Source organism: Cystoisospora suis (genome assembly GCF_002600585.1).
Source record: "Cystoisospora suis strain Wien I chromosome Unknown contig_3211, whole genome shotgun sequence".
Classification (NCBI taxonomy): Eukaryota; Apicomplexa; class Conoidasida; order Eucoccidiorida; family Sarcocystidae; genus Cystoisospora; species Cystoisospora suis.
The window spans coordinates 3125-17753 of record NW_027156006.1 but is presented as its reverse complement, the minus strand read 5'-3'; the positions used below and the strand labels follow the sequence as shown (position 1 = coordinate 17753).

Sequence of the window (14629 nt, the reverse complement as noted above, 5' to 3'; positions counted from 1 at the left end):
TAGTATGTATGTATATATAGGTATACGTAGCTATACAAGTATATATGTTTACATATAAGTCGCTCTCTCTATACGTACTATATATATATACCTTCATTCACCTCCTTCCTTCAATTGTGACACCGGGTGATTTCACTGGTAGAGTTTACGAAGCTAGATAGGCAGAGAGGGTCGCATAAATTGGCGGCCAGGTACAGCGCACCGCATCGTGTGCTGGCCGTACACGGAGGGGGCTCATTCTACGATGTTTTAGATTTGCAGACAAGAGTCACTCGACGACTGAGCCAGCGTCTTCTTCGGAGGTTCACGCCCTCCCTCCTCACCCCGGACGTCACGCCGGATCCGCCTTTTGCGGATCTTTACCTGCCGAAGGCCAGAGGAGTATCGAACCGCAATGGCGAGGTGCCGGACCACGTCAAGCAGCCCCCTCCGACACGGGGTGACCGGGGCGCAAGGCAGGCAAAGCCCGAAGCGGGCCTACAGGAAGAGACGGGACGGCTACTGAAACCGCGAAGGTTGCCCTACGCCCACTGACTGCACCGAGCAGCATGGGTAGCTGTAGAGAGGCGGTGCTCGCTGACTCGCGAGAGCAGCATGAGTAACCGTAATGAGGCAGGCACTCACTCGCCGCACAAGGCGGCGTGCGTAGCCACGAGGAAGCGGCGCTTTCCGACCGTTTAGAGTGGCGGGAGCAGCCGGGGCGGGGCGCGCACTGACTGCGTAATGCAGCATGCCAGCCGTGTGGACTGGCACTCACTGACTGCACGGCAGCATGAGTAGCCGCAGAGGGTAGGCCCATAGCCGCATGGGGAGCCGGGAGTGTGCCATGCCGGTCGCCTCGTGGTCGCGGAGGTCGGAGTACTGAACCGATGATCGGGGCAACACGGGACGTTGCCCAGTTACGTAGGGGGGGGAAATATGATATTCTGCCTGGCGACTTCGCGCATAGTCGATGGCCGAAGCGTCGGTAAGGGAGAACGTGCAGGGGTGTGATCTGGGGGAGGGGCGGACCCGGGGAGACTCGGTCGCCGTGAGGGGAAGACTAAGTTATGTAAGTTCTCGAGTCTTTTCGGAGGATTAACCTCGAGTCACGCCAAGCCCCCTTGAGACGGACTGAGCAGCCCACTGATCTAACTTGTACGACGCCGAGCCGCGCGCCTCGTCCAGGTCGTTGGGCGGTGCCCTCTCGCGACGACCATAGCCCGTGCAACACTCCGCCTGCTGCGCGCAGGTCCAGCGTCTTCCCGCGGCCGTAGCGCGTACTACACGCGGGCGTCACACTTACACTATACTAGCAAAAGTAGTTAAATAGCGGCAACACTATTCTTGCCACACTAGTTTTGCTTCCCGTTGCTGTCGGTGCGGTTTGCTCGAATCTGGCCCCCGGCGGATCATTTCTGCTGGCCGTCATATCACACAGCCTCATGTCCAGTTCTGCCGTGGCTTCGGTCTCTACCTGTACTTCTCTAACAACACTTGTACAGCCACGAACGCGCGGTGAAATGCTGAACAGCGCAGTCGCGTCCCCAGATAAGACCTGCGTTCTCTTACACGAAGACGGAATTCTGCTCTTCTGTTAGTTCCTTGTCTGGAGAGCTGTATCTTCCTGTGATTTTCTGTAGGGCTTTTTCGAGCCCTTTGGCGGACACAGAGCGAGAGAGCAGGAAACCGCGTGAATGCGACCAAGCTCCTTTGTTGGAGACACAACCTAGAATGTGCGAGCCTCTTGTGAACACGACAGTATACGCAAGTCTGTTGGCCCGGCTTGTAGGTATGTTTTCTGAGGGAGGGCAGTACACATCGCGCACAAAGGGTCACGGGGACGCTGCAGAGGCTGACTAGCTTGGAAAAAGTAAGAGAAGCGAACTCCCGACCAGGTCATCACCTCGCGCTTTCGCCCGTGAGGATTGACTACACCGGTTGGAAAAACTGCCCTTGGCCACCGAACTTCACTGAGAGCGCACTCTCTGAAAATAGCGAAGAAACAAAAACGGCACTGCATCATCTACGGCGCAAGGATGTTCCAACTACGGTGAAAATTCTTAAGCATCAACGGCCGCACCATATACACGTACAGCTTCCTCTTCGGCCCAATCAGTTATGCCGGCCACTGCCTAGGGAAACCGGAATGGGAAACAACCAACGCGGCGGTACCCACATGAACGGCTAAAACTGCCTTTTGGTCAAGAAGATTCAGTGATAACGCACTTAACAAAAAACTCATGGGCAAACGTAAAGAGCGCTGCATTTTATGGATCGCGCATCGTGCCTCCTAACGAGAATACCTTCTCTCGCGACAGCTTTCAGGGGTTATACGGCTTTCTACCTATGGCACGCCTACGCTCACTCGCACGCACAGACTGCAGGCGAAGGGGACTGCAAGTAACCCAGGTCAAAGGTAACCCACAACTTGACACTCCCAGGAAAGCCACCCACTACTTCCCCCCTTGCATGGACAACCTAACAACAGGAAGAAACGGCCTGCTGGCTCGAACTCCATTGTAAAGCAACTGGAAAAAGTCACGAGCAAATGAAGAGAGTGTTACATTTTCCAGGGCCTACACGATGACACGACTATGCCGAGGAGCCTCTCGGACATCCCATTGTTCCAGTTGTCCCTCTCTGTCCCATACACACCAAGCATCGTCACCCTCTCTTTCACTCACGTACACCGGTGTGCAGACTTTCCTCTCAATACCCCCTTCCTCTGAGGTCGTCCTGTTTTCTCGTTAAGCACTCACCATACATGAAGTGATATTCACTTGGCCCCCGTAAAAGAAAAACAATCAGCGCTTGAAAACAGGAAGCGTGCGAGACACACTCGAATGCCAGCGACCAACCTACCATGCTTCATTCCTCTACGGCCGTCATACCGACGGCAGTCACGTGTCAGCGCCCCGATCAGTCGTGTTCGCTGAAACTCAGTGTGGCCGCCATTTCATTCCCCTGCTTGTACCTCTGATGTGTTGTAGAAACTTATGTATAGCCGATGGCCGATCAGGGTGCCCACACACACACACATATACCGTGTCTTGATGGAAGAACGAGTTCGCGCGAAGGGTGGGCTGACTAACACGGCAACGTCGCCCTGGAATCGATCAGCACCCGAGACAAGTGTTATGCGGCGATCACGAACACTTGACCAGAGTGTACGAACCGGAAAACTAGCCGGGGTCTACTTTTTGGGATTGCCTCGGCGGAGTGGCTAAGACATTTATTTTGACTGGACACCTCACTACCGTAGGTGGAGCGGAACTACTTCACTGCTTAAACATCTCGGACCCAGCACCCCGTCTTGAACACAGAAAAATTCACTGGAAGGTCTATGCGGCTTCCCTGTGCATTTCACGGTCCCACCAACAACCTGGGCGTTCCCATGATGAAAGCGCTCCGCAGGGGGCGGTGCGGACAAGCATTTGCCAATGAAGAAACTGAAATTTTTCCCCCAACCCCAATTTCACCCGCCGACCTGTTTGGTAAGAGCAGTCGTTCACCTGACCGCTGCTCTCGGCGTCCCGCATTCACAACTGATCTCCGCTTGAGCTTGCGAAGTCGTCCTGCTGTCGAAGAACCCCCTGGTCTTTGGTTGCTCTCTTCTACGTGGGTCTTAGAGCATGAACGCCGTCTCCATAATGTATGACGCCGCACCAAGGATAACTTTTTTCATTTCTTTGTAATTGTCTTTTGCCAAGACGAGTCCTTTGCTATCCAAGCTTTCGCCGATGCGGAAACACCCGCCTTGCTCGTCCTGGCGGGTTCTCTTCGAGCCCTCATCTTCGGTCCCTCGTCCCCCTTCTTCGGGATGCTCAGCTGGTGACTTGTCATCCCCGTTGACCTCCAACTCTTCCTCAAGGTCTAGAGAAGTGCGACCCACATAAATGTCCCATTGCCGAGCAATCTGTAGAGCCATTGCCACTAAGTGGGGATGTTTAACGGTCCCTGCGAAAAAAAAACAAAAGCGCTGCATGCACTGAAAAATGGACTTCCCATTGCACGCATCAGAAACAAGCCGGACGTGCCCGCTGCCCGCTACCAGGAAGACGGCCTTCAACATAATACCAGGAGTGACTACTGAAAAGATGCCGAGCATACACCACTCGCCCGCAAGGCAGACCTGCTATTTGCGCAAGTTAGAAAGAAAGCAACAGATTTTTCTAAAAAAAAAATGAAATCTGGAAGGCCGTCAGCTCGTGTCGCGAGATGCCGGGTTAAGTCCCGCAACAGCGCTCCCCGTAAATTACCTCGAGGACACCGCGGTCCAACACCCAACAGCTTCCCTCTACTACTGCTGCCGCCTGCATTCCTCTCCAACAGGAGAAACTGTCGGAAAAAAAGAAAGCGGGACAGAAGTGATGTTGGTTATCGTGGCCTTCGGGAGTGGAAACAGGCACTCACCAGCCCAGTTGTAGTACAGGTGGCACATCTTCAGTGAGACGGCAGCGAGATACTCCCTCGACCAACCCGACTCATCTGCAAACAGCCCAATACAACGCCATGCAAGTGTGGGACTCCAAACAAAATTAGCGTTCTCCTCACTGACACTCGTACGTGTCTCCTTCGACCGAACCAGACGCGCCCACTCCTACAAGGAAAACAGGTTTGGGCGTGCGAAGCGTACCTCTCGGGATAGTGAAGCCGTTCCTTCTGAGGTCTGTCTGAGGCAACGGCGGCGCAGGCTCAGCACAGGCACTTCCTACCGGAGATGCTTCAAAGCAATCCTTTTCACAAGCTTTCAAAAATGGTGACCGCGCACACGCACGCAGGCGGCGCGGAACTGATCCAAAATATAGCTTTGCATACTATGATTCTGCGGGCGAGTGCGAACAGCTGAAAACTCGCGAAGGACCGGTAGATTTGAAAGGGCGCAATGGCCGTACTCCCTTTTACCCAGTCACTCTGCACGGGCACGTTAACCTCATAGAGTGCCTGCTCCCTCCATAACCACACAAGCCCAATACTTACTTTGAAGGATATGGAACTCGGAAGCAGATGGTGAGCCTTTCTTAGGGTCAGCTGTGGCAAGAAGGAAGACGTTTTCTTGCTGGCGCGTCTTAGGATCGTACCGGAATAGAGGACCGCTGAACGGCGCACGTAGAGTACCGTTCAAGACAAAGCGCATATGACAGCAGCAGTGCTCAAAGTAAAGCACGAAGTCGCGCGTGAATACCGACGAGCACACGGTAGAGAAAACCAGGTGTCGTACATCCGAGGCATCCTGTCGAAGAGATGAGCGGGCGGGAAAATGCGCACACACGCAGCCCGCCCAAATGTACACAGACCCGGCGACCTTACAGAAAACTGAACTGCACTTCGTGGGCTGTTGAGACACTTCTTTTGTCACATCACCGACAGCCTCCTGGGTCACGCACTGAGGAAAAAGGAAGGCGCACCGCCCCTCAAACAGCCGGCGTCTCTGCACCCTTGTCGCTGCTCAGTCGGCAGTCTCCTCTCCCACACAGCACTTTTGAAGAAACGTTTACTGCAGATGTGGGGGGCCTGGCATTCACGTACAAAAGGCAAGTACCCCTGAATGTTATACATCTCCGCTTCTGTAGCAACTCCTCCGTAGTGCTGGTTCCCTGCCGGGTCGAAGCTGTAACACCTTGTGCACTCACGGTTGGAGGAGACATGTGCGCTGCCAGCAACACACAAAAAAAGACTCAAGGGTGTCCTTACCTGTCAACGAAGCTTCCTACCGGTAGACTCTGGATGCACCGGTCACTGCTAGTAAAAAATCGTAGAGGAGTGAGGGGCCGAGAAGGATTGACAAGCAGGTTCACTGCCACCCGCTGAAAGGATAAAGGCATACACGACATGCCAACACGCATTCGCTAGGTACAACAGACCAGGACTCACGCAGGCATTTATGGAGCCGAGGTGCTCTGAAAATAAAACTCAACAGCAGTCCCCCGCAGAAGCGACCGTGCGACACTGGCGCTCCATACCATCCTCTCCTCAGATATACTGCTCTCGTGAAGGCTACGACAAAACAACTCTCCGGCTGCACCCGCAACCCGGCTGCACAAGAACGTCTGCTGCGAGCGAGCAACGTGACCGAAAGGGGAACCTTCCAGAGAAGAAAATACAAATAGGCTCTTCCTTGTACACCTTCTTCACCATCCGGCGTGTCGCGGAAGTCTCACCTGAAGGACTACAGTCGCATGCAGACGGGTACAGTTGAGAACGTCTCCTTCACGAACAAGCGGAATAATGTCCGGCGGAAGATCAACAAAGAAGGTAGGCAGTGGATCTCCGTTCTCGTCCTTCTCGTCTGAGAAAGGACCCTGCAGTCCCTGGGCTTCGAGTTCGCTGGCAGGTACCTCATCGTAGCCGAGCAGACTGATTTTGAATGGGAGCTCCTTTTCTTGAGAACAGAGAAAGGAAAGATAGCAAAAACATCGAGACGGCAGCGGCCTCTTGCCAATACGAGAAGACGCTACTAAAAGCGCACGCTCAGCACTGGTTGGCACACGTGCGCATCTTTTCCGTGTACAGCCTCGGCTCTAGCATCTCACCTTGGGCTTGCCCCGAGTCAGGGCCGGACCCTGATTCACCCTGACCTTCATGCTTGAGGTCACTGTTTCCCTTCTTCACCAGTATCCTGACTTCTGCAACTGCTGCGCATACGAAACTTGCAAAACGGCCGAGGAGCTTCGAAAACCCGACAGGCAGGAAGAAGCCGATCAGTCTCTCTCCCCTCGGGGCGTTCAGCTGAACCACCTGAAATGTATGTCACATGGAGCTCAGAACCACGTCCTTGTTCTGCGAGTGCGTGCCCACACAACCAAACACTGTGGTAGCCTCCTCGGCGTGTTTCGATCAGTCTGAGTCATGAAAACCGAGCGGCACGAGCTCCACCCTAGACACATACCTTCAGTTTTGCCGTGCTCGGTTCCACATCAACCACGACCACGTATGGCAAGGTTAGATCAGGGCCGTAATCTGATAGTCCTGCGTCCTTCCCAAAGTCTACTCGAAGGGTCTTTGGCCCGATGACATTGCCACGTAACCGCTTCCTCTCTCCGCTGCCTTTGTCTCTCGACTCTGTCCCTCCACGTCTACCTTCTGGCCTTTCGCCTCCGCTGTAGGGGCCTAACTTTCCGCCCTCTGCTGTTGTCATGGCTGCTCCACGATGCATGAGATAGAAGCACACGTCAAATGACGCACTGGTGAACATGTCGAACATCGCATGCTCAATGTCCAGTACCTTCTCTTCAGCGTTGTAAGAGAATTTCCCGAGGTCCCCCTGAATGATTTCTTCAATTTTCGCCACCTCGTACTCCAACAGAAGACCGTGCTGCGCGTCTCCACTTGCTGCTGACCGGTAGATGAGGAGGTGGCTCATCGGTTGAGACACGTTGCCCCGAGGGCGATCAAAATGCCGACATAACTTACGCCAGAACGGCTTGAAGTGCGACGCGAAATTCTTCAAAACCTGTCCATGCACTTGGCTCGCCGGGGAGCTCCCCACGTATGACACAAAGCGGGTATGCTCCGAGTTCCGACCTCCTACCATGGCCACCACCATATGGCGACGCCGTTCCTTGCTGAAAAAAGGTAAGCGCACGTTACGTGTACTCGCGAACGAAGCATCGCGCTCGGTAATTACAGGCACCCAGGAAAAAAGTCAAGAGTAAACCCCAAACTCATGAGTAGGTATTCGAGACAAACAACAAGACGTACATCCGAAGGATGCAAAGCCGACAGGACACGGAACCAGGGCATCATCAGTGGCTGAGATCAATCCTCGGTCTCAGCTTAGGGTGCTATCCTATCTTTACCGTATAGTGCGCCGACCTGGCCCCGTCGCATCGGCTCGCAAACGCCGCCATACAGAAATCCTGTAAGTGCAAGAAACGGGTTGGTGAAAATCAGTTTTCGACAGCCTCAGCTTGTGCGTGACTGAGTTTCGTAAGACCCGCCTACGCCGCTCCACACCACTTGTTTCCAGCCGCTCCGTATGACCGAGCTGAGCTGCTCCGGATCTCAGGGCTGACTGTGATTCTCCCTCATGTCCCGCCAAAAGCACTACCCAACCATCCGGTCTGGAGGCGGCCGTAAACTGGTGAACCCCTCTGCACGGGTCCCACATCAGACATGCACACTTGAAGGGTAGCACGTGTACAACGCAAAACCACGTCCCGTCTTCGCCAGAGGATGCGCGACCCTGCGGGTAAACGACTTACTCGAGAACGTTGTTCGTAGCGATGGCAATTGCTCGCACAGATTCAGGCATTTTCGCGGGCTGGCCAACACAGAAAGTACACGCAGCTCAGGCAAACCGAATCTCCAGCACCTCCAGATGTCACAGTTAACTTTTGATCACAGATCCCAAGAAACGGAAACAAATTTTAACCCCACCGCAAACGCTACCACAGCACGCAGTGATACCACGAGGCAACGTCTCTCTGTGTGCAGGCCGGGGTCGCGACGAGCCCGAGTGCTGTGCGGTCACAACAGGGGCACTGCTGGCCTGCGGCCGTCTTTCTTCAGGCACTGAAGAGTGCATGCATAAATATGGCGGCTGGCCCCCGTGCCATGTGGCTATCCGAGACTCGTGGAACTGCGGTAGACGTCGGGAAGTGCAACCTGGTCAAAGGCCAAAGGGAGGAGGAGCAGAAAGCGTGAGAACCAGGGAAGAAACGGCGGACGTATGGAGAACCCGAAGGGTAAGAGAAAAAAGCGACAGAAGAGAAAAACCACGAAGTCTGGAGAAATCACCGGACAGCGAAAACGAGTGACACAGCGTACTTCGCAACAAACGAGTGATTGATGCAGGCAGAGGTCCAGCTTACCACTCTGTTGAGAGGGGCAAACAAGTCCGCGGCTTGCCACGGAATGCCTGTTTCGACCCTAGGGCTGTCTACCACCTTCGTCTGGAACTGGACATAAACGTTCCACCACATGTTGGGTGATTTGTCCATCCCCCCCATATCCTTGAATCTTGACACTGTGGCCTGCTTACAGCACTGGACCGGGAAGTCAAGTTGGATGGCGATCTGAACCGGAGCAAGCACAACAACACTGGGTGGAAGCGCCTACTAAGCACTCGTTCAAGGACGGAAACGCGTTCGAGGCAGGTATGTCATGCACTACTGACTCTCAGACCAGCCTATGTACCTGGACAAAGGATTTGCTGACTACCGACTCGCATCCTTCACACTCCGTCGACATGTAGATGCTCTCTGACTGCGGGCGGCAGCACACTTGTATAGCCTGGACGATTTGGAAGCCAACGTGAAGGTGGAATCTTTCAAGAAACGCGTCATGTGCCGTTATCAGAACGAGTGTCTCCAAAGCTCAGTTGTAGACACAGCGCCTCGATGCAACTGCACTCGCTGGGGAATGCCCCGGCAGCAGGAAAGCTTGTAAGCATCCAAGTCCAGAGTGTTATCAATTCAATTACTGCCGGACAGGCGGGCACGGCGATTGCATTTTCGATGATCCTTGCTGCAAAGGAGACAGATGCCGCGGTCGACCGTCCCCACCTCGCGTCACGCTGAGGATGCGAGACTGTACTTTTCTCGGCGCACGATGGGCCTAACCTTCGATACAGAGTAACCGCAGTTTCCAGATGCGGCTGCGGAATCCACTGTCAACAGTCAGCCGTTACCGCTGAAGTACAACGCATTTAATGTGTGAACGTGTACTCGTCAATCTCCCTGGAGAGTTTAGCCGACCGATTTCCCGTACCTGTTTTACTCCAACGCGAACCTTGTCGTTGACGCCATCTTGGTCGTACCCCAGCACAACAACCGCTCCTATCCAGTAGTCCTTTCTCCTGTTTCGTGCTTCGCCAATAAGCTCCCTCAGCTCACGTTTCCTCATTTCAAAATGTGGGTCGCAGTCGTCCCGATCGTTGTTTACCCCGTCCGATATGCCCCAATCCTCGTGGCTTTTCGAAAACAGAAGCACATCCCCAGGCTTCCCCATACAGATGGAATACCTGTACAAACGCCAGAAAAACAAAAAGCCGCTCCGAATTCTTTGGAGCGCTTCCCCGTTTTCCCTTTCTTCCTTCTGCCCACGTGCACACCCGGCAACCTCGAATACGCTGAACCTTGTATTCCTACACCTGCTACGCCTGCGACTGCTGGAGGCTGGCGAGCTCTTCACCTTGCATTTATGCAAACAAAAGACATCTCTGAAATCCGGTTATGACCCGATACCTCCTGACTGTTGCCTCGACAGTGTCAATAACCATCCGCTGGATTTCCTGGGCTCTCCGCGCGTTTGATGCACATACGACCAACAGCCACCTGCTTCCGAGTTGTACGGTGAACGAGGGACTCTGCGGAAAAAAATGATATCAGCCACAGCACTCACTTGAGGACTTAGGGTCTCCGAATGCTGCGGCTGCACTGTGAGAGGTCCACTCACCCAGACGGGTCGCACACAGGTCACTCGTATGCTATCAAGGTCTGCACATTCAGGCTTTCTCCTCGGTCCTTGAAAAAGGGAAAGCACACTTGTGTAGCAGAATAGACCAAATAGATCATCGTGGGCTCCAGAGTACTGCATGATCATAGACACGCATGGAGTAAAAGAGCTGAAAATTGAGGGGGGTCGACTATATGCTGTGCAGTTTCAGAAAGCAACCTACGGGAGACAGTCTCAAAGTCAGAAAGGCGCCTATCAGCACTCTTCAGGTCGCCCCCAGACCACACAGTCCTATCATCTCGGCTACGATGGCATGCCTTGCTGGTCACGACTACATAGTGTCTCTGCAGTTGCAGGAGGTGCGCCGATTCACGGGAAGCTGCATCTAATTGTTGCGCAGTGCGTACACCCGGATGAACTACACACAAGCACGAACTTTAAGAATACTCTCGTATGCCCTGAGGAGACCGGTGCGGGGTGCAGCCGTCATCTCTTACGATCCTGCGGCGGCAGTACTGCTGCCGGAAGTCTGTGCAGAGAGGTGCCGTTTCGGCCGCTGCGCCTCCACCGCCATCTTGTCCCCACGTAAGCATCGCCGCACCATAGGATCTGCCGTTCTCTTCGTCGCAGCTGGCAGCCATCTGCCTTCCTAGGTCTTTGACCTGTACACAGTTGGACAAATCAGACCGGCTTGTGAGGCAAAGTCTCTACTTTCCGCTTTATTATTTTATTAGTGTTGTCTTATCTATTATAATCACCGGTTAACAAAAGAGCTGGCAGATCGGAGCTCTCCGTATCGTCCTCCTGATAATGCAGCGTCAGTCGGCTATGTAGACACGCACCTGCGCGAGGCCATCATGCGCTCTGTAGCAAGGCAACGTGGTCTGACTCTCGGTAGCTCCTAATCTACTGAGCCCTCTCGGCGACTGGTAGTGTCCCCTTGACTGCCACAGCGAACGCCACCCGGAAATCGGGGTCGAGAGCAACTTGAAGTGCAAGTGCAAGATGGGGAGTAGGGCGCACACCGCTTAACTCCTCTCCGTCCGCTTTTCCCGCGGTACTAACCCTCCGGGACTGTTGGCGCGCTTACTGAAGCCAACTAACTTCTGGCAATGACAGTCTCCTTGCAAGTACGTCAACGACGGAGAAGGAACACTCCCGTTGCTTACGGAACAAGGTCTTGTACGCGTCCTACCCTCCGGCAAGCTGACCCATAGTGTGGCTGCTGTGCACCTTTGCCCCGTCGTCCCTTACATATTTTTTAATGTCAATGGGTTCGGTGCCAGCGAAGTCAATGCCGTACGCACGCAATTCCCTTCGCGCCTCTTGGTCCTCCAGCAGAGTCGCCACCAAGGAGTAAGTCTCGGTCAGCCGCTCTTGACTGCTCCGAGGTATCAAAACTCGTCTTGTGCCTGGCGCAACCTGTTCACAGACCGACAGCACGGCAAGCGTAATACCACTCCCTTTCTCGGCAGGACTAGCGCGCACCGCAAAAAGAGCTGTATTCACTGGCACCAGGCTACAATGAAGAACTAGAGCAAGGCGAGCAGGATTTTCACACTTCGGGCCAGCCATACAAAGACCGAAACGCTCGGTCAAGTACCTGGGAGTGCAGAAACAGTCTGCCTACACGTTGCACCCTCTGCTGTAATCCTTCGGGTTTCGATGATCAAGGTGTTTCTAGACTCTCTCCTGAACTGCATTACAAGCCATGCCTTGCGCCCGACGCGGTAAGTAGCTTGGGCGACGCACCAGCAGTATAGCACCTGCGCGCTTTTGACTCATCCTTGACTGCTTACCTGGGGAGTGAAGGCGAAAAGTCTAAGCAGTTCTGTAGGCAAGTAACAGCGATCTTTTTTGTTGCCACTCGCAGGGCTGCAGACGGCAATCGGACACGGCCCCAGGTTGATGTTGTAGTGCTCGCGAAAGTAGTCGTGGACCGATAGTTTTTCCTCGCTGTTTCTACGCTGGAAATGCACCGTCTGGGGAGTCTTATCCATGAGGATTTCGACAATTCTGTATAAGCGAGGCGTCGCGTGAGTTGAGACGCATAGCTTGTTCTCCAGATTTCTAGGGGCGTACCGCACGGTCTGCAGCAGCGTCCATATGGAGATCCCCTCCAACCGACGCGACGTCGGGTCTACCTGCATTGTCCAGCCTGTGAGACAAGGAGCATGACCCGACAGGGCTTCATCTTGTCCGGAGAACCACAAAGGTGACGACTGCACAGGTGCAAGGGGATACGAGCAGGCCACACGATCAAGCGTGTGTAAGAGCTATACAGCACTGGAAAACAAAGGTCCCCACGCAGTAGGTCGGTGCACAAAACAGGAAAAGTCCCATTGTCGAAAAGGGTAATTTCCTGCAGGACCCGTTCCGCCTCCCTGCGCGACTCCGGCTCGGCAAGCTTCTTGCTGTCGCCCTCATACTCCACTGAACATAAGTGTCCCGAGGGGCCTCGACACTGCCTCTGCCACGCTGCGCCTGACGGGTGCGATTCACTCTTAAAATGCATCCCAGGCCCTAAAAGCCCTCTCCTAAGTCCGGGCGCCGCAGTAGAATGTGAGCGCGTCTTTGCGAAGTCACGGGGATGCTACTGATTCTTCTGTGAGGCAGTCTATTATCCGGGCCTGTACGCTTTAAGGGACGAGAGAGTACAGCATGCAGAGTCCTGGGTGAGACCTGCATACAATCATGGGTTTAGGCAGTTACCGTGAGTACTTCGCTACGTGTCCGGAGAAAAGCAGTCACAGGGACGGTGTGTACCTCACTTAAGCCATACAGCGCGAAAACCTGCTTGGAGAAGTCCCATCTACTGGTCTACAAGTCGCCTCACAAAGAACCAGGTATGATCTCGGAAGTCGACACGTCTCCTACGCCTTTTATTCCTCCATGCACACGTGCGAAGCGTTTCATGGCCGTACACACGCTTGAGCGCGAATGTGCGAATCACATCGTCAAAGACGATAGAAAAAGTCAGGGTGATTTTGCGTGAGGCGCACGCAGTAGTCGCATCCCCGCATGGGCACGGCACGAATACAGCGGACCCATGGACCCATTTGCTCTCGCTTACACTGGGGAGTTAGTTGTACTTTTATGCGCATGGCAGGAAGCTTTTCTTCCGAAACAGCTTTCTTCAGGTTAACGTACATTCCCTGCATGAGGCGTGCATAGCTCGCCCTCTCGATGAAATTGTTTAGCGGCCCTCGTAGAAAGGGACGCAGATACTGCGTTTTGTTGGGGTCCATGAAGCCGCTCTCATCTATCTGAAGGGGCACGCGACAGCACACTCGAGCTGAGCAGCTGCACACCCGGGCTCTACGACTCATCGCAGTGAAAGCGCTACTCACGCCTGTGCCCTAGTGTACTGCAAACAGGCACTAGAAACCACAACTAGTGACCTAGGCAGAAAGAAGCCATTCAAGCGCCACTGTACGCCCCCGCGAAGGCTCGCTTCTCCCGACGCCGCGGTTGCCTACTGTCACACCGAAGACGCCACAACAAGCATGAAGTCGTCGCAAGACGCTGCGAGACCCGCCCGAGCGGCTCCTTGTCTTACCACGACTGAGCTGTCTGGATCGAAATCGACCTCGTACGTCACTACCTCTCCCTCCGTCTCCTCCGTTCTTTCTTCCTCACTCGTGCCACCGGTATCCGCGGCCCTGTCACGCGATTCGCTCCGGGGCAGAGCAATGCAACAAGAACCTTGACCGGCGATCGTCTCAGCTTTCGCTTGGTCGCGAACGAAGAGCCAGCCACTCGCGTCGTCGTAGAAAACTGGTCTCAGCAAGCGACGGTTTCGCCCCCCCGTCCCCCCTTGGTGCGCTCCAGGATCTCGCCAGGCTCTCTCCTCCCCCCCGAAAACTTCATGTTCTGCCTGGTCGTACACGCGACGCCTGACCGCGCGGTCTTCCACCTGGAACAAATACAACCAGCAGGCACCCCTGCCACGAATGTATGGAAGTACTACAAGGTACTGCTCGTAACAGTGCAGGGGCACTGGAACACAAGCCACCGGGAGTCACAAGAGGCATCGAACGCGCTTCCGTCTAAGACTGTCGATTAGATAGATAAGCTTCACGCTGGCTGCACTCCACACCAGTTCAGGACGTCCGCCCAACCTGCAGCTGTTGCCGCCCCCGTGCATGCTCACCGGGATGCCATCCTGCTTGATGCGAACCACGAAGACCGTAATCTGAAATTTCCCAACTGGCACAATACTCCACGAGTTGCACATGACCACGCCCCC

General features: G+C 54.4%; 1 protein-coding gene across 1 annotated transcript; it reads right to left on the bottom strand.

Moving 5' to 3' along the window:
* Positions 1-1646: 1646 nt before the first annotated feature.
* Positions 1647-14600, bottom strand: CSUI_006365 (piwi-like protein 4; the record flags this gene model as incomplete). The annotated part of the gene is made up of 17 exons (XM_068066528.1): positions 1647-3939; positions 4396-4470; positions 4963-5078; positions 5677-5789; positions 6144-6364; positions 6516-6720; positions 6872-7547; positions 8187-8245; positions 8796-8999; positions 9694-9946; positions 10170-10291; positions 10878-11042; positions 11635-11802; positions 12180-12538; positions 13454-13646; positions 13940-14296; positions 14534-14600. Coding segments are annotated over 17 exons (3684 nt in total), but the record flags the coding sequence as incomplete, so codon positions are not given.
* Positions 14601-14629: the final 29 nt, after the last annotated feature.